Source organism: Chelonoidis abingdonii, chromosome 6 (assembly GCF_003597395.2).
Source record: "Chelonoidis abingdonii isolate Lonesome George chromosome 6, CheloAbing_2.0, whole genome shotgun sequence".
NCBI classification, from domain to species: domain Eukaryota; kingdom Metazoa; phylum Chordata; order Testudines; family Testudinidae; genus Chelonoidis; species Chelonoidis abingdonii.
In genome coordinates, this window is record NC_133774.1 from 41,010,854 (window position 1) to 41,037,517 (window position 26,664).

The 26,664-nt window shown below is 40.3% G+C and overlaps 1 protein-coding gene across 5 annotated transcripts in view; it reads left to right on the forward strand.

The window, feature by feature from the left end:
* IPO11 (importin 11) overlaps positions 1-26,664 on the forward strand; it is a 242,114-nt gene that overhangs the window by 83,691 nt on the left and 131,759 nt on the right. For 4 of the 5 annotated variants that reach the window (XR_012656088.1, XM_032801164.2, XM_032801163.2 and 1 more), the window contains exons 18-21: positions 5,013-5,046; positions 5,238-5,278; positions 6,775-6,891; positions 14,773-14,886. Coding sequence is in view for 4 of the 5 variants with exons in the window: in XM_032801164.2 (XP_032657055.1) it covers positions 5,013-5,046; positions 5,238-5,278; positions 6,775-6,891; positions 14,773-14,886 (306 nt within the window). In the remaining variant the exon portion in view is untranslated. The remainder of the gene's footprint in view (positions 1-5,012; positions 5,047-5,237; positions 5,279-6,774; positions 6,892-14,772; positions 14,887-26,664) is intronic. The other variant, XM_075066973.1, reaches the window with a different exon arrangement.

The following is a 26,664-nucleotide window of genomic DNA, read 5'->3' on the forward strand; positions in this document are numbered from 1 at the left end:
CTCCCTTTTGTAAAACCATGTTGTATTTTTTCCCAATTACCATTGACCTCAATGTCCTTAACTACTTTCTCCTTCAAACTTTTTTCCAAGACTTTACATACTATAGATGTCAAACTAACAGGCCTATAGTTACTGAGATCACTTTTTTTCCCTTTCTTAAAAATAGGAACTATGTTAGCAATTCTCCAGTCGTACGGTACAACCCCTGAGTTTACTGATTCATTAAAAATTCTTGCTAATGGATTTGCAATTTTATGTGCCAGTTCCTTTAATATTCTTGGATGAAGATTATCTGGGCCCCCTGATTTAGTCCCATTAAGCTCTTTGATTTTGGCTTCTACCTTGCAGGATTCATACTAACAGAATTGAATTGAATAGGTCTATCACTTGTATGTTATGTATATTTAATATGTATCCATTGCTTTCATCACTACATTCCTCTGTTAAACACTCTAATTCTTCATTTTAATGAATGTGTCCCCTTTTACCATATCTGATATGTGCTATGTAATTGCATCTGATCACCATATTGTAGATTAGTTGAATATATGGGAATTTCTCTGGTTAGAGAAATATTTTTTTGCTTTGTAGAGCAGGGTGCAGTGAAACCACTGTGCACAACTTCTCAGGATAGACAAAAATAGTTGCTTAAGAAAAGTATTGTTCAACTGAAGGTGGATTAAATTTATTGCCAAAATATTTGGGGAAAGTTTGGTTTCATCTCAAGTCGGTATTTTAGAATGGATGCTTATAATAGTGGTGGCCTTAAACAGCCGCACTTTACATTATGTCTCATTTGCTAGTCATTCTGGATAATTGTCAAGAAGAAATTATTCAACTGTGAATAATTAATTACTTTGGCTGCTGTATACTCATGTCATCATCCCATTTTCCAGTCTAGTGTCTTGTTCAATTTCCATCTCTTTCAGACCACTAACCTGTTTGTATTTCATCATTCTCACCATTGCCAGGTGTTCAACTGCAGGAGATATCAAAGTATAGTCAATTAAGTTCAGATGCAGTATCTAAAAGGATACCTTTGCACTGTCTTTGTCACAGAATTTTGCAAAGTTGCTTTTGGAGCTGTATGTGGGCTTTAATTTTATCTCTCACCTGAGATCTGATCTGAGAGAGTGAAATCAGTCATTTCTAATACTCTTGACCTGCCATCCAGAGCTGATGCTCATTTTGGCAGTTTTACAGTCCTTTGCTTAAAATACATTGCCTCACTTTACTGGGCATGGTGCTTGCTAACCTCCCACAAGCCTCACTATGTAGAGGCCACTTAAAGAAAGAGAAGTTGCATAACATTGACTCTTGTTCTTCCAGAATCTTGAGTTAGCATATTCACACTCTTTGCTTGCCTTCCCCACTTCTCCAGAGCCTTAGGAGAATCCCTGAGTTAGTAGAAGGAACGTAAGGACATAAGGGACCACTTGCTTTTTTAAACCCTCAGAGCCCTCCATGGGTGGGAGCTGACTAGAAGGGAAATGCCCCAATAGACTCTGCTCATCAGAAGATTCCAGTGGCTTGCAGTACAGACACCTTTGTTGTAGCTTTCCTACTCTGATTTGAACCTTAGCGTTCATAACCTGAGAAGCTAGCATGAACCCCTCTAAGCTTAATTACCAGCTCAGATTTGATCTCGCTGCCACCATCCAAAAATTCCAGGGTTTTGGCTCCCTCTGGTCTCCCCAAACCCTTCCCTGGGGAACCCCAAGACTCAGAAGCCCTGAGTCTTACCACAAAGGGAAATAACCCACTTCCCTTCCCCTTCTCTCTCCCACCCAGACTTTCCTCTCTGGGCTAACCTGAGAGTTACTGAGGCAATCTCTTTACATCACAATACCAAGAAGCATGTCTCCTCTATTCCACAAAGAGACAAACCCCAAATACAAGGAAACAGAAATGATTCTATCTCTCTTCCCCCTCCCACCAATTCCCTGGTGCTGCAGAGCTTTACCCTCCGTAGATCTAACACAAAGAGAATTCCCCTCCCCTTCGTTCCTTAGCCTACCCAGAGAGAAAAACTCAAACAAGTCTTAAAAAGAAAGCTTTATATAAAAAAGAAAGAAAAAACACATGAACATAAGCTCTGCATCAAGTTGACAATACACAGGGCTATTACTTAAAAGAAAAATATGAATAAACAGACTTATTCAAAAAGAGATACAATTTAAACATTCCAGCAAACTACACACATGTAAATACAAAACAAAACATATAAAAGCCTATTGTTTTGCTACCTTTGTACTCACAACTTTGAAACTGAAGATTAGAAGCTTGAAGATAGAAAGAAACCTCCCATAGCCGAGAGACAGACAAAAGACTCAGACCCAACATTCCCCCCTGAGTTTTGAAAAAATCCAGTTTCCTGATTGGTCCTCTGGTCAGGTGTTTGGTTCCCTCTGTTAACCCTTTACAGGTGAAAGAAACATTAACCCTTAGCTATCTATTTATGACAACCTTCACCTCGGGAGTATGGATATAGAGAAGCAACATTCTTGAAGAACAAGTTACTATACGTAATTTTCTTTCTAATCCCTCCATCTAGCTACCAAGAATAAACTACTAAAATATTTTAAGTATGTTCAGTATAATAAAGAGCAATTAACAGTTCACTAGGAAGCTGTTATCATTGACAGTCTGATGTGGACTGGAATCAGAATTAGGCTCTCAGGTTGGTTTTAAAAAAAGAAAAGTATTGTTGTTTCCACACTTGTATGTGGAGCTTTAGATCATATACATAAAAGTGGTGACTTCTGGCTCCTGGGTACCGATGTGGCCAAGACTCTGTAAGATTGGTAGCTAAGATGAATGAAAACCTTGTTTCAGTTTTGGTGTTCTAGGTAAATAAAATGTGTTTAATTTTTTTCATTAAAAACTAGGAAATAAGTCAAAACTCTGTTAATAGAAAATTAATGGTGCAAAGCATGCAAGCCAGGAAATGCAATAGTTAAGATTTCAAATGATCACATACTATCATTTCCAAAGGTCACTTCTCCCAGCATGTATCATGAATGCTATAGTGAATGAAGCATATATTTTTAATTCACTTCATTAGAACAGATTTGAAGAGAAGGTGCATACACATCATCTGCAATTTGTCAATACTTTAAAACCCCTATACAAACTGAAGGTATTAAATTGTTACAGTATTTATCATGAATTATCACTGCTGAATATTTTTGAACTGAGAGCCAAATTTGGCTCAATTATGCCATTGTAAATTTATGGTAATTCACTGACGCTTCATCCCCTGCATGCTCTCATTTGTGGGTGTGGACACTTCATGCCAACCATTGCTAATAGTAGACTGTAAACCCACTGCATTTAAACCATGTCCTCCCTGTGATGATCTGATGCCCTTAATTGATGGACACAGCAGATGCCTCTTTTGCCTCAAGGAAGAATATATTCCTGATAGACGTTGCATCTGCTGCTCCTCCTCATTCTGGACCCAGAAATTTTGAGATATGAGAGTCAAATTAAACCTCTCGATGCAATCCCTGGAGATCACATCTGATTCTGTAGAGGAGTTGTCCTTCAAACTGAGGCCAAGGAGATTACCTTGACAAGTGTCCTAGCTGCTAGGCACCTTGCCTCTTCTCCAGCGAGGAGCAGAAAACTAAGAGTGCCAAGACCATTGGCACTGTTGCCAGGATCCCCAGTGCTGTGACCACATCAACCTTGGTACCATCTCCCAAGCAGAGGCCCCTAGTGCTGTCCTCTTCAGATGCTGAATGATGCTCCCACACTGCGAGAAAAAACAGTTTATAACAGGTCAGCATGATCATTCCACAAGGAGTCGAGGGCCAGAGATAAACCCTCTAAATCCTGTATTATGTTGTGGGATGGTAGCAAGCCACTATCGATGAAGAAGGCTTGAGAACCTATGGCACTAATACCAACATCAGTGCTGATATACTCCTTGGTACTGATTCTGAAAAGACCAATAAGCCATTTCTGATACAGAGGTACACTTTCGAGGAGCCACTTTTACACCTCCTCTTGGCATCAAAACTGGTATCATAGGTACTGGCACCATCAACATCAGTGCTGGAACTACATCCAACTGCACTGCTGTTCCTGGAGATGTACTTCTGGTTTGTGACCCCAGGTTGTTCTTCCTTTTTCACTTCGAGCATGGAACCCGCTCCTGAGAGATGGTTATCTCTTGCCATCTAGATGTGGCAGTGCTAAGTGTCATTGGTTGTGGCCTTGGTTGCAGTTAATGCTTCCTTGACTGCTACTTCTCATAATTGTCTGAATTCTTGGAAATAGGGTGTTCGTGGGCAGGGCCGGCTTTAGGAGGTGCAGGGCCCGATTCGAATACCTGGCAGCGGTCCGGGTCTTTGCTACTGGGTCCTTCACTCGCTCCAGGTCTTCCACGGCACTGAAGGACCCGCCGCCGAAATGCCCAGAGCGAGTGAAGGACCCGCCGCCAAAGTGCTGCTGAAGACTTGGGCCGCTGCTGGGTGAGTAAAAATTAAAAAGGTGCCTAAGTTAGGTGTGGGTGCAGGGACCAATTCGGGGGAATCAGCTAAAGGCGGCCCTGTCCGTGGACCTGTAGTTGGTTTGTTGGTGGTCGTCCATGGGAACCGTCCCAGAAACAGGTGATCCCCTCTGTCTCAAGAATTCTCATCATAGCCATATGGCCCACTTCTGCAGTCTTTACTTGACTTAATTGAGTGTTTTGCCTGAGTAAGGACTGCTGAGTAGGTCCTGCAGGTGGTGTGATTCTTGGCAATTTGTAGTAGTCTTTTAAATTTTGAAAAATTCTAATTTAAGCAAAAACTGCCCCAAATAAACAATATATAGCTAAAACCCTTGGGAAAATACAGAAATATGCCAGTATTCAATTTATTTAATTTTATCCCTGGAAACATGTAGCGTATATGTGGAAGCTTAACAATCTCAGATCTGAAAATATTACACTAACTTCTGTGAGATAATCAAAGTAATATTTAATAAGGGTAATAGCATGATATTTCCTGATTTTTGTCTTTCAGGTCCGCATTGAGACAGCTACAACACTGAAGTTAAATATCCTTTTTATTAACTACAATTTTCTATTTTATTATTTCTTCAAAGCTATTGGAAATTAATGATTTTTGATCATTAATAATTCACATTTTAATAGTAATTATGTAGCCTCGCTAACAGTTGAATATCATATTAAGTCAAAGATATTGTAATAATGTTCAATCTTCAGTTTTTCTTTAACTTTTGTTCACCTGTAGATGACTTTGAGTTTAGAACTGAGCAGTTTTTACCGGTAAGGGCATTTGTGTGAGTGCTTGTGTGGGTAGAGGAAGGGAGGGAAAGAAACAATTCCGGTTCCATTTCAGAATAAACTGTTCAATAGTTGCTGTATTTATTTAACTTCAATAACAAGAAAAAAACTATTCCGTTGTTGCACAGAGACTTTATTGTGCAACAGTTAAGGTTGCCACACACATATCTTACCTGACGCAGAAGCAAGGAAAAGCCTCCGAACAATAAATATATTCTCCACACTTCCACCCACAGATACACACTTTATCATTACCACAGGTACCACACATCACAGACTAAACTTTATTCCCAGTATGGGTGCCAGTCTTTACTAAACTACCTCTTCCACATATACCTGATTTCCCGTCCGAGCTCCTTTCTGCACACACTGCTTCCTAAACTACCCTTTGCCAGAAATATTAGCTGTGGTTGTTTGGTGTAATGCAGTGTATTAGGAATGTAGCAGAATTTCCCCAATGTTTATCTTTGTGAGCAAATGTTGGCAGTAAGTAAATGATGAGGTGGTAATCACTGTACAGTAGATTGTGGTCTGTTTCAATTAAGATTATTTTGCTGTGATATATTTGACGAACTATAAAAAGTATCATCTTATAATTTATACTGTTGACCACTTGTGTCAACATGCATTATGCATTTGGTATTTTTGCTTTAGCCGTTTGAAATTGTTGTCATAAGTATTAAAATATCATCATAAATAACTTTAGGAAACAAAATTGTTAAAGTTTATAACTTTTTCCACACCTCCAGCAAATTGTCAGAGACTGCTTAAGAGAATTTGCTGCCCTATGCAAAACTTCTGTGTGCCACCCATCCCTGCAACTCACTAGAATAGATGCTCTAAATTGGGGGAAGGGCACACGTAAGACTTTCGGGGGAGAGGGGATTGTAGGAAGCCTTCTGGTCTTTTGGTGGTTATGGTAGCATAACTGGAGAGCGGGACTTGCAGCACCATTCACTAAGGTTTGGCTCAGCTGCCCCTTTGTCATGACAGAGGGGTAGCCAGGCCAAATCTGAGAGTGGCATTGTGGTCTGGTGCACAGGGTTACAGCGCTGTTCAGGTTTGACCCCTGCTGCCCTAGCAGTTGCCTTGTTTTGTTATAGATAGAGTGGCCTCTGAATATCATTACCTCCAGATAACTTCCATCTTTGAGGAATTTGACGTAACTTTTAATACATTTAAACCTGAAATCAAAGCTTATTGAAACTTTTCCCATGGTTGAATTCTTACGCAAGACTAGTACACGTTAGGTTCTGAAACTTTGTAAAATTCAATTTTGGATTGTGAGTGGTCAAAATGTATTAGACTATTTTTCAAAATGCAAGACCAACATGTTGCAGAACTTCCAACACACTAAAAGTTCATGAGAAATTTCAGGCCAGTGCTGTAGGCAGATAAGAAAATTGCTGTTTTAGATTTCTATTTGTATTCTTGATGATCTAACTAATCCATAGTTTACTAATTTCTTTTTATTGTAGTATCTGGAATCCATGTTCACTCTACTCTTTCAACTACTTCAAGAAGTCACAGAATGTGACACAAAGATGCACGTTCTTCATGTTCTTTCTTGTGTGATTGAAAGAGTCAATATACAGGTAACTGTTACAGACTATAATATGAAATTTGAAGCCTAGTATACTTGTCCATTAATGAGAGCAAAGAAGATTTTTTTTTTTCTATTTACTGCTATTACATTATAGCAAAATGATGGAACTAATTACCCTGCAGTGTTTGTTTTATTTCAGTAATCTACACAGCTCTGCTTCTGCTTCTCCTGTTCACATTTTTTTTGTCCAACATACTTGCTCTGCCTGGTCTCCTCCCACTCAACTTTCTGTATTTTTTTGCTGTTCCCTACATGTGCAAAATTTAATTTAATTTTATAATTCCCTTTTTTGTCTTAGACTTTCAGCTCTAATCACCTTGTCTCACTTCTGATTTTTAATATATATTGTTGTAACTAATTACAAGATATGTTTTTTGAGGTGCCCATTACTGTAGTGTCTAGACAGTTTAGTTTATAGCAGTTCAAGGACATGGAGCTCAGTTTCTTGCATTGTTTTAAAGTCACCATCCTCAACTACAAGGTTATAAGGTTAAAATTGTTGACCTCACTTTTTACTACTTCCTTTCCTTAGTATGGAAGTATATTTTCAGTTTAAATTTAGGAAATTCAAGATGTTCCTGAGGAAATAAAATTTGATTGTTGTCTGCAGTCATCTGTTAAGTTTTGTAGGGTACTCACCTCAAGTGGGGTAGAGAAAGGTAAGGCAAGGTAGAGGTGATAGCAGTTCCTCTGACCTGTAAGCGGTCCTTGAAGCAGCAGCTTTCTTTGTGAATCTCTGAGACAAATGTAACTTTTCTGTTTATCCCCTGTATGAACAGAGAGCCTGGTAGTGGTTCCTCACTCCTCCCATAATTGTTTCTTCTTCCTCCACAACAGTTTGTCCTAGTGGCTCCTCCTCCTCTCTCCATGGAAAGAGCGCTGTCGTTTCCTGTTTTTCCTTTACCAGTGATGGAGGTCTTGATATAGTGATAGGAGCATTAAGGCTGATAGTGGCTAGATGGAGGCAGTTGAGGATAAATAATACTTAATTTTAAATAGTTTTAAAGTGATTGTTTTATATCTCTGGCACACTTTTGTGTGCATTGCTCATCATCTTGGATTGTGAACTCTTCAAGGTGAGGTTTGCATCTTACTCTACATGTGGAAAACACATAGCACGTTCTGGGTGCTGCTGTAATGCAGATGATAAAGGTATATACATTGTGAGAGTGTCTGGATAAGAGATGAAGTTCATCTGAGATTTACTTTGGCTCTAATACTGATCCTGCTCTAGACTATGTGAGTGTTTGAGGCCCATATAGATCCTCTCACTTGGACTCCTTCATCACTGGAATTAGTTTTGGGGAGATATAACCACCTAGCACAGTCTTTAATTTTTCCCAATTTACGCTAGCCAGCTGTGTTGATTGATGACTAGCTCCATGAACTGGAAGTTGCTGGCAGGCAATATTTTTCTTGTCATTTCTGTCTGAAATAGTATACTATGCTTAATTAAGCTGATGATTTAGTGTATCCTAGCTTTAAATTTAATTCTGTATGAGATTATTAAAATAGGAATAAGAAACATAAAAATATGTAATAAATCAGGCAAAATTTACAAAGTTTTTGTCCATACTTTGTGCTGAACATACCATGGTAAAAAAAACAAAAAACAAGTTATGTGAAATGATTGTTCTACAGGAAGTTATCCTTTCAGCATTAAAAACTAATACGCAGAAGTGGTTAATTTATGATACTCTATATAGGTAGCTAACAAAATAAATTGGAAATCTGGAAATTTATAAAGAAAGATAGTTGTACAACATGCACCAGATGTTAAGAATTACACATCTGATAGTTTTTATTGTACAATTTGTTAAAATACCTTTTGATTTGTTCTACTATGATGTCATAGAACTCATGCAAGGAAGAACTTCAATGTGCAATAAGGATGTGCAATAAAACTGTAATGTCATGTTTCAACTATCTGAATTGGTGTTAAATACAACATGCTGTATTATAGTTGCATTAATTTCACAGTTGTGTTGGTGGTGTTGGATTTAACATTATGAACTCAGATTTCCAGTTTATAATTCTGCTATAAATACTTGCTCTGACTTAAACTTTTCATATAATATAATATTCTGCTAAGAAGTTTATTCCTTCTTTGAGTAGTGGGTGCTCTACTTCAGGTAAGCATGCACTTTGTGCCTTTGATCAAAGATTTTTGGTAGCGGTGCCCATTTGACCTGTGCCTGTGCCTGTGCTTTACACATCCTTGTGTCCCATACCAAGGCTACACAGGGCTGCACAGCCCTACTGGCCTCAATTCCTTTTCTACCCCCTTCAGCCAGAGGTGAAGCTCAGTGTGTACTTGTTTTCTCTTTACAGTTAGAATAGTATATAGTGTTAGTTCTTTAGCAGTTTATAGAATGCTTAGTACCTTATAGCTGTTGGAACTGTTGTTCCTGTTTTCTACTCCTTCCCCCCACCCCCCAAATTGCTTTTCTCTTACTGAAGGGCCTACAATTTTGGGGGAGGGGGATCTTGGAGGCTGGGCTCTCCAGATTTTAAAAGATGCCTTTTCTGTTGAGAAGCATTCCCATCATTGATGGGCATTCTCAGTGTATACATTGCTTGGGAGAGTTGCATATTCCTAGCAAGTGCAAGATTTGCACTTCTTTTAAGGGAAGATACTGTAAAAACAAGGAAATTAAATATAGACTATTAGTGATGGAGCAAGCCTTAAGACTGGCTTTGGACCCTGATACAGAAAACCCCCACATACAGGGGCCCTCTGCTTCTGTTAATGCTCCATCTATATTGAGCTTCCAAGATGAAAGCAGTGTCAAGACCATGGTCTACAACACACTCTGAGTGAGGTAACTATAACTGTGGCACCAGTACTGAGAGCTTCCTACTCAGAGACTAAGGAGGGGCATAAGAGGAGCAGAACGAAGAGTTCCCTCTCAAAAAAGATTTGATTACAGAAGACCTCAGGCCCTGAGAGGAGTGCTATTGAGGCTCTGAGTACTTTCGGTAACATGAAGTACTCTAAGACTCCATCTAAGTTCCATACCTCAGAGCTAATGGGCACGGTACTGAAGACCACTACTGCCACCATCAGGGCCCATGATAGTAAGAGAGCAGCCTCATTGGAATCTGTGGTACCCTCAGTACCAGCACCAGCACCTCAGAGACATTGGTAACAAGCTCCCAGTACTGTAGGAGTTGTGGTATCCTAAAGACCTCATGGTACTGAATGAGCCTGATTCTCCCCTCCTTGGGACCTCTGGACACCTCTCAGTAGTGAGATCTGTTAGGTCACAGACCATACATTTCCACTATTCAGGAAAAAGGGTTGTCATTTCCTGTACAATCTGAGGAAGAACATTCAGACTCAGAGCTTTCAGTTCAAGGCTCTCCAGTTTACTCTAGGAGTCTTTATTCCCCTCTGCAGATGCAAGAAAGAAAGGATACAAGACATCTTCATCTTATACTTGGGATGATCAGTGATGGATACTTCTCCTCTCTCCCTATGCCTTATGGCCCTCCTCATTGGCCTTATTGGGACTCCTGGGCTATTTACAGCCAGCAGTTTCGAGGGACCCTCATTCAATCTCATAAGGAACACAGAAGATCTCATTCCCTGGTACAGTCCATCCATCTCTCTCTTCCAGTCTGAATCACCAGAGGAGACTTTGGAGGAGCAAGAGGCGAGGGCAGACTAGGAGGTAACACCTCTTAAAATATCTCTCCTTCATCACCTGATAAAGCAGTAAAACCACCACTGCAGTCGTTATCTGATGAGTTTTGGGAGTTCCAGGACCTGATGGAGCGAGCTGTAGACCTGCTTCAGATTCTGCTGGAAGAAGTCCAGGATTCCTATCACAGGCTCCTGGGCATATTGCATACTTCTTCTTCAGCACAGTTGGTATTGCTGATGAACTAAGTTCTTCTTGAGCCAGCTAAGACCATCTGGCAAACTTCAGCAAAGGCACCCCCTAAATGCAAACATGCTGATAAAAAACACTACATCCTGGCCAGAGTTTATGAGTTTGTTTTCACATCCAGCACAAGTTATTTGGTCCTGGGAACAGTTAATGAAAGGTGGAGACAGCATATTCTAAAAGCTACAGCATATAACAAGGACCTCTCTTTATTCCAACAGGCATGAGAGGCTATAATGTTGGACAGATGGGTTTTGGAGGCCGTTACATCTGGTTACACAAATAATTTTACCTTCCTCCCCTCCGCCCCGTCCCCTCCCCATCCCTCTTCAGGGACCCTGATCATAATTTGTTGCTGAGACTGAAGTTTACATTGCTCCTAAGTCTCACAGCCATCAAACCAGTTCTACTTGAACAAAATCTTTTTCCTCTGTGTTGAAGGTATTTTTTAGTACTCAAGAAAAAAAAGATGTTGGATGCCAATACAAGATCTCAGACAACTGAACGAGCATGAAATTCCAGATGGTGTCCCTAGCAGCTATAATTCCTTCTGGGCACTGATCTGTAATTATTGACCTCAAAGATGCCTACTTCCATGTAGCAATTCATCTCTCTCAGAAAAAATTTCTGAATTTCACAGTCGATCACAATCACTACCAGTACTGGATCCTAACCTTCAGCCTTTCTTCTGCTCTCAAAAAACATGGCAGTTGTAGGTGCCAACCTCTATCGTCTAGGAATAACAGTCTTTCCCTACCTTGATGACTGTCTTCTTGAGGGCTGATCTTATCAGGAGGTTCTATTAGCAGTTAAACAACTTCAGTATTCCCCTGTTTAGGTCTACAAATAAATCTCAAGAAATTGGTCTTGACCTCTACACAATAAATACTTTTTATAGAAGTATTTCTGGATTTGATGATGGACAGGGTTATCTCGCTCCCAACAAGTTCCTCACTCTAAAGAATCTTATCCAAAGAATGCAGCTCAGTCCGCAAGTTCCAGCAAGTTCTGCAACTTCTGGGAAATGTGGTACCTTATGTTTTCTAAACACAAAATGCCAGGTTCCGTTTTCGATGACTCCAGAAGTCGCTCCGTACAGTTTATGTACCCAACCAACAGGTCTGAACAAGCAAGTGTCGGTACCCAGTGGTGTCCTACAGTCACTCATCTGATGGAATGATCCTTCCAAAGTTTGTGCAGGAGTCTCATTCAGACTGACTCCCGGACGTGCATCCGACGAAGTGGGTATTCACCCACGAAAGCTCATGCTCCAAAACGTCTGTTAGTCTATAAAGTGCCACAGGACTCTTTGCTGCTTTTACAGATCCAGACTAACACGACTACCCCTCTGATACTTATCTCCCGTTATGGTCATGATAACATTAGACACTTTCCTCTTGGAATGGGGAACACATTTAGGTCCTCACACAGCCCAAGGTAAATGGTCACAACAAAAACAATGCTTGCACATCACTCTTCTGGAGTTAAGGGCAGTCAAAAACAAGTCAATCAAGATCATAACGGAAAACGTAGCTTGTATATATATCATATCAATCATCAGGGAGGAGCACATTCCTCCTCTCTCTATACTGAAGTAATAAAGCTCTGGATTTAATGGCTGGCCAACCAGATAGTCATTCTGGCTTTTTACTTCCCGAGTATACAAAATTCCATGGCAGACAACCTCCGCAGACATTTTCCCCTGAATTACAAATGGGAATTGGACTCTCAAGTCCTCAAACAAAATAATCCTATCTTGGGAGTTTCCAGAGGTCAATCTTTTTGCCACTGCAATCCACACAAAATGCAGAAAATTCTGTTCCAGAGGAGGACTTGATCCTGAGACTCTAGGAAACACCTTTCTCTTTACATGGGGAAAGGGTCTTTTTATGCATATTCACCAACTCCAGTGCTCTTGAAGGGTCTCAACAAGATTGAGAAGGACTGAGCCAGGGTCATTTTGACTGCACCAACTCATCCAAGACAATTTTAGTTTTCTTACCTCATCAGACTCACTGCTTACCATGCATGGCAGCTTTTGATCAGTTCTCAACTATTGTCTCAGAATGCGGGTTGAACACATCACCCCAATCTGAATGTTCTATAACTCCAAACATGGCTCCTCAGTGTTTTTTGGGACTAGTTAGAAGCATCCTGTTCATTGGGAGTACAACATATGCCATTAAATAGCAGGAGGGAAACAATAAGACACACTTATCTTCAGAAATAGAGACAATATTGTCTTTGGTGTAACTGCCATCATCTTTTGCCTGTCCAGCCATCTCTTTCCAGTCTTAGGTTCAATTCCAATAGGTAATCCCTCAAGGTTCACTCAGCATCAATAACAGCTTACCACTTGCCAGGTTTGTCAGTTTTCACATAGCTGACTATAGTGAGATTCCTGAAAGGTTTTATGAACCTTTTTCTGCAGATTAGAGATGCTAATCTGCTTTGGCATCTCATCTTGTTCTTAACCATCTCATGAAACAGCCTTTTGAGCCACTAGCTATGTCCTCTCTGTTACAGTTGTCTGAAGGCAGCCGTTTTAGTGGCCTTCACTTCTGCATGAAGGGTTGGGGAGATTGGGGCTCTAATGACAGGCCCTGCATTTACTGTGTTCTTCAAGAAATACGGCATCTTTACAACCCCATCCAAAACTTTTACCTAAGGTTTCTTTTGTGTTTCATATTAACCATACTATTCACCTTTCAGTTTTCTTTCCTAAGCCACATCCATCTATGCAGGTATCTACTTTCCCTGCATCGGCCTTTTATTTGGACAGAACCGGATCATTCAGGAAATCCCCTAGACTTTTTGTTTCTATTGCGGCTAGGTCTAGTGGATTCACTCTCTGCATGCAGAGACTTTGATTGATCTTTGGATGTATTATTACCTGTTAGAATTTGGCTCATATGCCATCTCCCCTCTGAGTGACTGCACATTCTGCTAGATCAGAATCTATGTCTGAAGCCCTCCTCAAGGACGTTCCAGTTGCTGAAAACTGCAAAGCTGCATCATGTACTTTGGTGCATACTTTTTCCAGCCATTATGCTGTAGTTCACACTGCTAGATTGGATGTGCTATAGGCAACATAGTCTCTCCAGTACTGGACTCTGTTCCGAAACTTCTGCTTACTTAAGGGGGTTACTGCTAAGGAGTCGCCTGAAGTGGGGCACACAGAGGAATACTACTCAAAGAAGGAGAGATTACTCACCTTGTACAGTAACTGGAATTTTTGAAGATGCGTGTTCCTGTGGATGCTCAAATACCTGCCCTCCTCCTCCTCTGCTTCTGAAGTTTCCTCTGTGGGACTTTGCAGTAGAGGAGGAACTGAGGGTGGTTCGTACACACAGCCTTATATAGCCTCAGTATGTGGCATGAGCAAATATGTAGGGTGTATGCACAGGTCAAGTGGGCACTGTTACCAAATCTTCAGTCAAAGGCACAGAGCACATGCACATGTGAAGTGGAGCACCTACAGGTGGACACATCTTGAAGAAGTCCAGTACTGCACAAGATGAGTAACCTCTCCTTTCCTTTTACTGAACTTGAGTTTTCTTAGACTCTTTCTTCCCACACAATTCAATTATATCGGCTGTTCTAATCCATTCTTTAGATGAAAACACTTCAATATGAAAACATCATCAGTTTCTTCCTTTCATACATGACTAAGCTTTTACTCACATTTTCATAATGTCTGCTATGAATAACACATTCTGTGTAACCACTACGTAATCATGGACTATTTAAATCTCTTGGTAAGGAATGTTAGGTATTTTTGTTAATGATAAAAAGGAGCAACTTCAAAACAAAAATATATTTAATATTCTGACAAAACCAACTGAACATAGCTCGTGCAATTTTGGCTCAAAGAGAATGTGTGAAATTTTTGGAGATTTAATAGCTTTTGTATAGATTCATGGTTAAGTAAAATAGTTTACTCTGTTAAAAATATTGTCATTTTGATTTTTTGACTCTAGATACGGCCATATGTAGGATGTTTGGTTCAGTATTTACCCCTGCTTTGGAAACAAAGTGAGGAGCACAATATGCTGAGATGTGCCATTCTAACCACTCTAATTCATCTTATTCAGGTAAAGTATCAAAATCTTCCTGATACTTTCTCACATTTATTTATTCTATGTAATATTTTATGCTGGTAAACTGAAGGTAGTATTTAGCTGTATGGAGTATTATTTACATTTTAGTTACCCTTAAGTACTTTATAATCGATAATAGAAACATTGTGCTATGTTTGTGTAGTCAAGCGTAGCAAGTATTATACACTCAGCAGTTTTTTGTACATAGTTTTGGCCATTAAAAGTTGCTTTATTGAGCTTTGTTGTTAAGGTAATCAAGTTAACTCTTCATTTTGAAACATTTTGGAATTGTGCCTTTTATCTTTATGAAGTAATGAAGAATGCCTGAAAGGTTTTAACAGTTTGCTTTTTCTGGCTTCTCCTTTCCTTAATCCAAGATGTTTAGGGTGCATGTCTCTTCTTGCAAATACTGGAGATAGTGCAGAGTTGTCCACAAGGCTCTTGGGTTTGGCCACATCCCTTCCACTTCTGCACCACATTCTTTGCCTATTGAGAATGCATATCTCAGAGGATGGAGAGCTCTGAGGCTTGAGACCCTGTGCAAACCCTCTCACTCTGAAACCTAAGACCCAAATCAGAGAAAGAAGAGTTCTTTCCCTTGAAACATGTTTGGATCCATGAGGAACGTGGTAGTCACTGGCCAGGGAGAGAGAATAAGCAAGCTAAAGGCAAGGACAAAGATGAATGCAAATAGGAATGGAAAACTTGTGAGAAAATTAAGAAATTCTGTGCTGGGTCCTAGAACACACACATTTTCTTATTATCCTATGTCAGGCTGATGCAGCAGGGCTATCCCAGGTAAAGGGTTTATCTGATGAATTTTCAGGTCAAGTTAAACAGTTAGTTTTCTGTACAGCACTGCTTGGCTTTTGCCAAATTATAACTAACAATCCACCTCTTTGAAATTGCATTAATTTTCTACAGTTCTCAGCGTCAGTCTCCTTCTACTGTGGGTAAACTGAATATAAACCTTTTTGCTTTTGGGGACTGCCCACTCTATGATATTCAGTGCTGTTCACACCTGTTTTTATAGGAAACATTATAGAAGGATAATGAGGGTGACTCCAGTTTCTTTAAAAAGAACAAGAGTCAATTTCTTCAGGAGCTGTCAACACATTCACTCTTTCCTTCCTATTTAATAAATGAAAATGTACTATCATCTCTTTTTTCCTTAATGTTTAATGTAGCGTATTCTTAGTTTTGATAAGAACCAAAAAGCAAATGAGATGATAGCTTTTGGAAAAATCACACCTCAGACAACTCCATCTTTACACAATTCCAAACCAGCCCAAAGAGGACCAAGTACTTGTTTTTAAATATGTTTTTACCAGCTTTTATAAAAGGAAAGGTGGGGGAGTGAGAGGATAGCTCAGTGGTTTGAACATTGGCCTGCCAAACCCAGGATTGTGAGTTCAATCCTTGAGGGGTCCATTTAGGGATCTGGGGCAAAAATCTGTCTGGGGATTAGCCCTGCCTTGAGCAGGGGGTTGGACTAGATGACCTCTTGATTCTAACCCTAATGGGGGCAGTGGGGAGCTGTATATATGATAGTTGAAAGTGTGCTCTGTGTGCAGCTGTGGTATTTAATAAAATAGGATACATAAGGAATAGTATGGAGCATAATACAGAAAATGTTCTAACGCTATTCTCTAAATCAATGCTTTGTCCTTACTGGGAATACTGCATTCAATACTGGTCATTAATCTCAAAAAGGATATTCCAGAATTAAAGGGAATCCAAACATGATCAGTAAGAACAAGTAGGGGACTGGAAAAACTCTCACATGAAGAGATATTGAGATTGAGCAGAGATTCACAGCACCTCAGTACAGGGGAGTTACATGGCACCAGAGGAACTCCAAGTTCTTGAGGAACGTGAGTTGTCTTTATTTTCAATTGGGTTTAGCATTGCCCGTTTATGTATGCTCACCGTTTCATCAGTAATGGGCTCCTCTCTGGCACCAGCTGCTACTACTGTTTACAACCCATTACTCTTGCCTCAGCAACCCATTTTCAGAGGTAGAATTTTCTTGTTCTTCATTTGGCTCATAGCGCAATGGGGAAGGAACTCCCACATATTCTCTTAGGGCTCTTTCTTCTGAGTTCTTGGGTTAGAAAGGGAGTCTAGCATTTCCTATAAACTTACGCTCCATAGGAATTATGAGGGTAGCCATATTCCCTGGTACTCTTCCTCTTGTGCTCCTGCTTTCTACCTGTTTAATGTTCCTGCATGGCTATACTGGAACGCTGGGGTCCTCATCATGAGCATCCTCCTCATGCACCACCTCATAATGAGACTTCTGCTCAGAAGTAGATAACAGTGCAACATCAGAATCTCCTCATGATCCTCAGCTTGCAGAGGAAGTCTTTGAGGAGGAGGAACAGCTCCAAGATGAGGACATTACACCCCAGTTGGGTATTCCATCTTTGTGTCTGAAGGATTTGGTAATCTATTTAGCACAGTTTCATCTGGATGACTATAAAGGTTTTCAGGATTTACCAAGAAAGCTTACTGAGATTAATAACAGCCATACTGGGTGAGACCAGTGGTCCATCTAGCCCAGGGTCTTGCCTCTGACAGTGCCAGATTCTTCTGAGGGAATTAACAAAACATGACAATTTGGTTTGATCCATCCTCTGTTGTCCTTCCCAACTTCCGGGAGTTGGAGGTTTAGGGACATCCAGAGTTTGGGGTTGTGTCCCTAACCATCTTGGCTAATAGCCATTGATGGACCTATCCTTCATAAACTTACCTAATTCTTTTTTGAACCCAGTTATACTTTTGGCCTTCACAACAACTCATGGCAATGAGTTCCACAGGTTGACTGTGTTGTATGAAGTAGTACTTCCGTTTGTTTGTTTTAAACCTCCTGCCTGTTAGTTTTATTGGGTGACCCCTGGTAAGTATGTTATGCAAAGGGGTATGTAGCAAGGTCTCAGTTGGTCCACCAAACCACTGGGAGGTGGTGGGGAGCTACTGCTTTGCTGAAAGGCCTTGGTCACACCTCTTTGTTGATGGGGAATTAGCGGAGGGAGGTATGCCGTCGCTGTTGGCGTGACACAGGAGTACTGACCAGCGTCCGTGGCATGCCCCTCAGGCCAGGGACTGCCAGCAAGAGTCCATGGCAAGACTCTCAGGCAGGGGAGCGCTGGCCAGAGTCTTTAGTTTTTTATCGAGGTTCTGCCACCCCGAGGCAGGATGGCTGGGATAGGGGAATGCAGGCCCAACCAACTCCACTGTATTCCATCTCAGGGCCCTCCTCCCACCACTGGGTCAGTGGGGATCCATCTGCCACACGCTGATCAAATACTAACTCACTGCACTATCCAGTTCTGCCTCAGGACTGCTTCCTACCTGGTCTCTCCAGTTCCTCCAACTCGTTGGGATATTACACCGCCGGTAGCCCCGGTAGCTCCATCTCACCCTCAGCATCAGTCTCACTCGGGCTCGGGTCACTGCCCGACTCCTCCAGTTCCTCGGGATACTTTGTGGCTGGCAGTCCTGGTAGCCCAAGTCCTTCCTCAAGGTCAGGTTTCCCCTGGTCCAGGGCATCCCCTGGTTCAGCAGCAGGGTCTGCAGGGAACAGCCAACAGTCTGTGTCTGTCTCCTTCCCTGGTGCTGCCCTGGCTGGGCTAAAGGGCCCTGCCTTTTGTACTTCCTGTTCCACCTTCCCCTTCCGGGGGTGGAGTAAGCTTGGCCTGGCTCCTCCCACTCAGGCTGAGAGAGTGGTTCTTTACCCTCTGGTTCAGAGGGAGGCCACCCCAGTTCCCTGTAGGGTAAATAACATTTTCCTATTTAATTTCTCCATATCATTATGATTTTATAGATGTCTCCCATTTTCCCCATTAGTCGTCTCTTTTCTAAGCTGAACAGTTCCAGTCTTTTTAATCTCTCCTCATATGGAAGCTGTTCCATCCCATTAATTAATTTTGTTGCCCTTCTTTGCACCTTTTTGCAATTCTACTATATCTTTTTTGAGATGGGGCGATCAGAACTGTATTCAGTATTCAAGCAGTGGGCATATCATGGATTTAGATATTTTCTATCTCATTCCTAATGGTTCCTAACATTCTGTTAGCTTTTTTTGACTTTTACTGCACATAGAGTGAATGTTTTCAGAGAACTATTCCATTTGAGGGGGTGCAGGAGACCGCTCACAAGTTGTTGCACATCCTGTATACTTTAATGCCAAGTTTAAAAAAAAAAATAAAAAAAAAAGGCAGGCAAAAGATACTAAAAGACATTTGTTCAGAATACCTTTGTTCAAACCTGGTACAGGTTCTTTATTTGTGGCTGCAAATGAGAAGATTATACAGCCCTAGGGTTACTCCATTTGAGGAAGAGTTGAAATAACTAGATCTTTTTGGTCATAGGTGTTATTCATCAGCAAGGTTACAATTTAGAATTTTAAATTGTCAGGCCCTGCTTGCTTGCTGTTTTCTTAATTATAATTAAACTCACAGATTTTGTTGATAAATTGCTGTAGAAACATAGGAAGGACTTCAAATTCCTAATTAATGAAAGACAGTTAGTTTGCAAGAAGCATTGGAAGCAGCAAATGGTGCCTTGTGATCTATGGCAAAATCTGTAGTAATGGGGCAGTCTTCTTGACTCCAGAGTTTCAGAATCCCAAGAAAAGTGCAGTCAACAATGGAGTATCTATCCAGAGTTTTGATAGTAAGCATTAAAAAGTAGAGTTGGGCAAGACATATAATAAAACCTCATTTTTGAGGGCTTCAGTCAATGTCTGATTATATGATATTAGAAGGAGATTCCCCTAGAGTGCAGATTATCTCACATCTGCCTTCTGGGTGTTTCTTGCATCTTCCTCTAAAGATTATGGTGCTGGTTACTTTTGGAGACAGAACAGTGGACTAGAGGGACCCCAGGCCTAATCCATTCTGACAAGTCCTATGCTCCTATGAAATATATTTTCATTTGTATACTAGGACTGTGCTTTCTGAATATATTAATTATTTTTGTGTAGCAGCTTTGATTCGTTTTCTTTGTTCAGAGTCTTTAAATAGAGAAATCCTTCCTCCCTTTTGCAGAGGCATCTGTTATTTTTATATTGAGACATTGCCTGCTATATGAAACACTTCTTTCTTCTAAAGACTTCATTTTTTTTCTTTCCTGACATCCAAAGATACTTCAGATTTGGCACTTCTCCCTGTGTTCATTCTGTGGAAAGACAAAGGAGAAAGCATCTGCTCTAGAAATGCATTCTTTAGCAGTTTTCTACCTCATCAGGAATTTTCTCAGAGGAATTCACTGAGACTTTCCAAGAGACTACTGCTTACCAGATGTCATAATAAATATAGCTCTGTATGTATCCTCAGGAAGTCAAAGCAGTTAACACTCTTGAAAAAAGAAAAATAAAGGCAGCAAGTTATGAAAGTTGGCAAACTTTCTGTTTTCTTTTCTTCCATATATAAACTCCTAAAAAACAAACTAGTTAACAATATATGGACAGAGGACAAAACTAAATACAGGATCGAAAGAGAAAATACAACATAATTCAAAACCAAAGTGGGGTCTAGGTCTAAAAAGGGTTATCCAAATGATATCCTCAAAATAATTCAAAATCAGGTGTGAAGTCCAGAGTGGAGCAAATAATGGGCACCAAAGTCTGTGGTGTTGATGGACAGTATGCTCTAAAAGGGTAATTCTCAGTGATGCAGTAATAAGGACCAGAATTAGGCTTGAGACCGGGGCAAAATTATATGAAATTCACCTGTTCCCCGCCCCAGTTAGAAATCACATGAACTGGGTTATATTGTAAACCAGAAATAAATGTATTAACTATAACAGATGTATTTTAAGTAAAGGAGGTAGAAGACAGAACAAGGCAGATTATTAAGAAAATAAAACAGAGCAAGAAACTGGTTACACATAAGTTCTCACCCTAAATGTGGTTCTAATCATCATCTTCACAGGCCGGACGCCCTTCCAGCCAGGGTCCAGTTCTTTCCCCCAGTTCTGACTTAGTTGTTTCCAGCAGTCATCTTGGGTGGGATAGCAGAGGAGAACTGACGCCCTGGATTACCTCTCTTCTCACCTTTAAATAGGATTTGCAGGAGTGCTTTTTTTCCTAGTTTGATCCCCCCCACCAGCTTCAGGTGGAAAAGTACAGAATTCAGGATGGATTCCAGTATCATGTGACATGGTCACATGCATCTGTAGGACCTCTGTAGCCATTCTTCACAGGCTGACCCACACATTCACAGGAAGACTAATCTCTTTTGCAGTCAATTGTCTCTTGCTGATGGGCCATCAGCACTGTCGGGATTTTTCGTTGTTGTACCTGAAGTGTTAGCGGGGGGTGTCACCCAAAGTAACATATTTGAAATATAGATACATAGTCAGTTATTCCTAATTTCAGATACAAAAATGATATGTGCATACAAATAGGATAATCATATTCAGTAAATCATAACCTTTCAAATGAGACCTTACAAGGCCTATCTTGCTTAAAATACATATTAGTTATGTCATATTCTTTGCCTTGCTTAAATTTCTAAGGCAGCTACTAGGTTTTGCAGTTTGGGATATTAATAGTTTCATTATACATGATTTCCTGTATCATGAAATGGAAAGTGAACACAGTCTAAATGTAACGGTATGTTACATAATTTTAGAAGTATAACCAGTATGTGTCAAGTAACTATCTTGGCAGGCATTGTAGGCTTGTCTTCACTGCATTCTTATGTAGCCTTTTTTTATTCAAATTGAATTTAGTGATTTTTATATTAACTTACAATTGGTTCAGTTCCTGTTGCTACAGTTTCAAGCTCAACAGAGTAAAAATCACCTCTGGTGCTTTTCTCAAATTTGACGATTCCAGGAAGATCAAGGATAGTGACCACAATCACTAGTACAAAGTCTTATCTCTACTACAAGTTTTGTTAAAGCATTAAGTAAAGTTAATGTTATCCATGCATATATAAATCATACACAAACCCAGACAATGACTAAGAATGTAATCATACTCGCATCCCCAAAGGTATTCAAGGCTCTGATGGATTTCTCAACAGTTGATCATCTATAGAGGGGTGCTTCCTGTGGGGATTTCCCATGTGTCTCCCCTTGGGATCTTCCCACTTTTACCCAACCAGGGAATCTCTTTTATATTGTGTTCTGATCCTGCGTAACACCTTATGCATATGCATGAGGGCTTCAACCGTCTTTTTGTTGTCTGTACTTTCACACACCCTGACTATTGGGGTGTGTCAAGGTTTTTTCCCCACTTTGAACTTTAGCGTCCAAAAAGTGGGGACCTGCATGATCACTTTTAAGCTTAATTACTAGCTTAAATTTGGTACACTGCCACCAGCCAAAAATATAGTGTTTGGCAACTTCCTGTTCCCCAAAACCTTCTCTGGGGAACCCAAGACCCAAACCCCTTGGGTCTTAAAACAAAGGAGAAATAAACCATCCCCCCCTCCCCCCCCGACTTCCCCTCCCTGGGTTGCCTTGGAAGCTACACAGATCCAAACTCCTTGGATCTTAAAACAAAGAGGAATTAACCATTCCTTTCCTCCCCCCCCCCCCCCGCCCCTCAATCCTGGTGAGTTTAGACTCAATCCCTTGGATTCCGAAACAAGGAAAAATCAATCAGGTTCTTAAAAAGAAAGCTTTTAATTAAAGAAAGAAAAGGTAAAAATACTCTGTAAAATCAGGATGGAAAATGCTTACAGAGGACTCAGATCATTAGCCTAGAGGGGACCCCCCCTTAGCTTGAGATTCAAAGTTACAGCAAACAAGGTAAAAATCCTTCCAGCAAAAGACACATTTACAAGTTGAGAAACAAACATAAGACTAACCCGCTTGCCTGGCTATTACTTACAATTTTGAAACATGAAACACTGATTCAGAAAGATTGGGAACACCTGGGTATATGTCTGGTCCCTCTTAGCCCCAAGAGTGAACAAGGAACAAAACAAACAGCACAAAGAAAGACTTCCCTCCACCAAGATTTGAAAGTATCTTGTCCCCCCATTGGTCCTCTGGTCAGGTGTCAGCCAGGTTCACTGAGCTTCTTAACCCTTTACAGGTAAAAGAGACATTAACCCTTAACCATCTGTTTATGACAGGGTGCCTCATTTTTCATAGATTGTTCTCTTAGTTCCCCTTATTCTCTTTAGCATCTATGTACCATGTGTGTCCATGGTAACCTGCAGTCAGACTAGGATGTCCTGTGATCTTACAATCAAGTGTCTTGTGGTCTTGGACAGTACATTGTGGTCTATTTTTCTGTAATATCACATATTAGCACATCTTTTACAGCAGTGATTGTCAACCAGGGGTATGTGTACCCCCTGGGGGTACTTCAACTCATCTAGATATTTGTTTAGTTGTACAACAGGCTACACAGAAAGTACTAGTGAAGTCTAAAATTTCTAAACTAAAATTTCATACAATTACTTGTTTATATTGCTCTACGTATTATACCAGGGGTAGGTAACCTATGGCATGTGTGCTGAAGGCAGCATGTGAGCTGATTATCAGTGGCACTCACACTCCCCGGATCCTGGCCACTAGTCCGGGGGTCTCTGCATTTTAATTTAGTTTTAAATGAAGCTTCTTAAACGTTTTAAAAACCTTATTTACTTTACATACAACAATATTTTAGTTATATATTATAGACTTATAGAAAGAGACCTAAAAATGTTAAAATGTACTACTGGCACGTGAAACCTTAAATTAAAGTGAGTAAATGAAGACTTGGCACACCACTTCTGAAAGGCTGCCAACCCCTGTACTATACACTGAAATGTAAGCACAGTATTTATATTCCAATTTATTTTATAACTTATATGGTAAAAATGAGAAGTAAGCAATTTGTCAGTGACAATGTGCTGTGACACCTTTGTATTTTTATGTCTTATTTAGTAAGAAAGTAGTTTTTAAGTAAGGTGAAACTTGGTGGTATGCAAGACAATCAGACTTCTGAAAGGGGTACAGTAGTCTGGAAAGGTTGAGAGCCACTGTTTGTGCTAGTAGGGTTACAAGGTTACTGTAAGAGTTATTCCTAGGCCACACGTTCATGTCAAACATTCTTAAGCCTATGCTCCAGTATGGCTAAGCTAAAATCTTACATGCTTCAACTTATTGGTCTTGCATTCCAGCCATGTTTTACTTATGTACTTAATAGACACTCATCATTTCTAAATGCTTGTCAATCTTATACATATATACTCTTACAATTTAAATCTATTTAGCATACATTTATCATATATGAAATAGCATATGAGTTGGTCATAATACTAAATAACATAAATGGATAAAATGAACTAATTGGCTACAGTTAGCTTGAACTTTAACTTGAGGTTTGCCCTTAGCCTAACTCCCATCTACAAACAAAAATCTCTAAATTGAGTTAAGTGGTGCTTTAAGCTAGAGTTAGCTGGCCTGTCAGGGGGATGCTTTGAAACTCAAATGCTGCTGATTGTCAACCTAGTAATGCAGCTCAAGTTATAGCAGCTCAGCAGCTGCTAATCCAGTCATTCTTTGCTGCTTATTAAATTCCTCTATGTAGCTCTAGTCAGGGCCGGATTAAGGCATAAGATAACTACGCTACAATTTAGGGCCTCTCAGCATGAGGGGCCTCTAAAAAATAAAAAACTGACTCCATTTCAAATTTTATCAAAATTGGTTGATAAATGAGATATGGGAAAAAGAAGATTCTAAATATAGACAATTGCATTCAAATATTACAAAAATATACACATCTGGCTACACAAATACCCTTTACCTCCCTTACCTTTCACTAATTGTTCATTATTGACAGGTGGGAGGCCAGGGCTGAGGAAAAAAATGATAATTGCGATTGTAAAATTAGTATTTTTACGAGTAAATCTGCTATCAGTCTGCTAAGACAGCATTTTGTTGGCCAGCTGCTACTGGTAAAATTCTGACTGTGCCTTCATAACAAACTTAAATAAATAAATAAATAAATAAATAAACTCACTGCTGATAAAATCGGGAAAATTATGAGATCGGAGACAGTAGTGTCGTGAGGCAATCCTGCCGAACTCATACTTGTATGGGACTTGTCCTAGTAGTGATGTCATGTATCACCAGGTGATGCTGGTGGTACAATGTCTGTGCATAACGGGGTAAAGAATGTCAGTGAAGCCAAACGCCAAAAGTTAAAATGTCTGTACACTAATGCGAGGAGCCTAGGTAACAAAATGGAGGAACTGGAGCTATTGGTGCAGGAAGTGAAACCGGATATTATAGCAGAAGAGAATCAGGTGTTTGGCACGTCTACCCTATAAAACCATGTTGTCATTTGTCCCAATTACCAGGACCTCAATGTCTTACTACTTTTTCTTCAATATTTTTCCAAACTTACATCTACAACGTCAAAACTAACGAGGCCTATAGTCAACAACGGACACTTTTTTTCCCTTTCTTGAAGATGGACTACGTTAGCATTCTCCAGTCGTACTACAACCCTGAGTTACCAATTCATTAAAATTCTGCCTAACTGGGCTCGCAATTTATTGCGTTAGTTCCTTAATATTCCTTGGATGAGATTGCTCCGGGCCTCCGCTTTTGTCCCATTAGCCTGTTCTATTGACTTCTACCTCTGATGTGGTATATCTCTCCATATCTCGATTCCGTTTAACATCCTTACATTCATCCCTAAGCCCCTCATTAGCCTTATTACAGACTGAGCAAAAGTACTTATTAGATATTGGGCCACGCTAGGTTATCCTTAAGCTCGATTCCATCCTCCAGTGTATAGCGGTCCCACTTCTTCTTTCTTTGTTTTCTTCTTATTTATGTGGCTATAGAACCTTACTACTGAATTTTAATTCCCCTTTGCAAGGTCAACTCTAACATGGCTTTAGCCCCTCACTTAACCGCTACATGTCCTGACTCGACTAAGTAGCTTCCTTGCTATCCACCTTTCTTCCACTCCTTGTAGGCTTTCTTCCTGCTTTTTCTTAATCACAGCCCTCTGAGAAGCTTGCTTATCCAGACTTGGTCTACAACTCGCCTATGTTTTTTTCCCCCTTTCTTGGGATGCAGGCTTTCGATAAGTTTCTGCAGCTGTAGACTTAAATACACCCAGCCTCCTCCACATTAGATACCACAAGTTCTGCAGTCCAATCCACTTCCCTGACTATTTCTTAACTCTTAAAGTTAGCCCATTTGAAGTTCAAAAACCCTAATCCGATCTAATTTTTGTTTCCTTACCATCTGTTGAACTGAATTATTCATAGATCCTACGACAAGGTTGTCCCTGCACCATTTTCTCTCGAGGTCCTATACTGCCACACAAACCGGGCAAATAAAATGGCATCCTCTTGTTGGTTCTTCTTCTTCACTATTGGTGCAGAAACCATCTGCTATCACATACCAAAAATCTGCCCTATTATTCTGCAAGCTACTTGTCCTCCAGTCTATTCTGGGAAGTGAAGTCTCCCATGATCACACAATTCCTTGGGTTACTTCATTAAAAACATTAAAGAGTCTCTATCCATACTCAATCAGATCCGGCGGTCTGTACACACCACAGCAACTATCTCAAGGGGAGCGCTCTCAGTAGGCTTTTCTTTACCCAGTTGTGATCTTGCCAACAGCTCGCTGTATTCCATGTCTTCGCTACTTTATTTTCTTTAAACAGTTACCTCATCATTGATGTACAATGCATCCCCACCTTTGCCCTTTAATTTCTGTCCTTTCTCTAAACAGCACGATAGCCTTCATACTGTACTCCAGTCGATGACTACTATTCCACAACCCATGTTTCTGTTATCC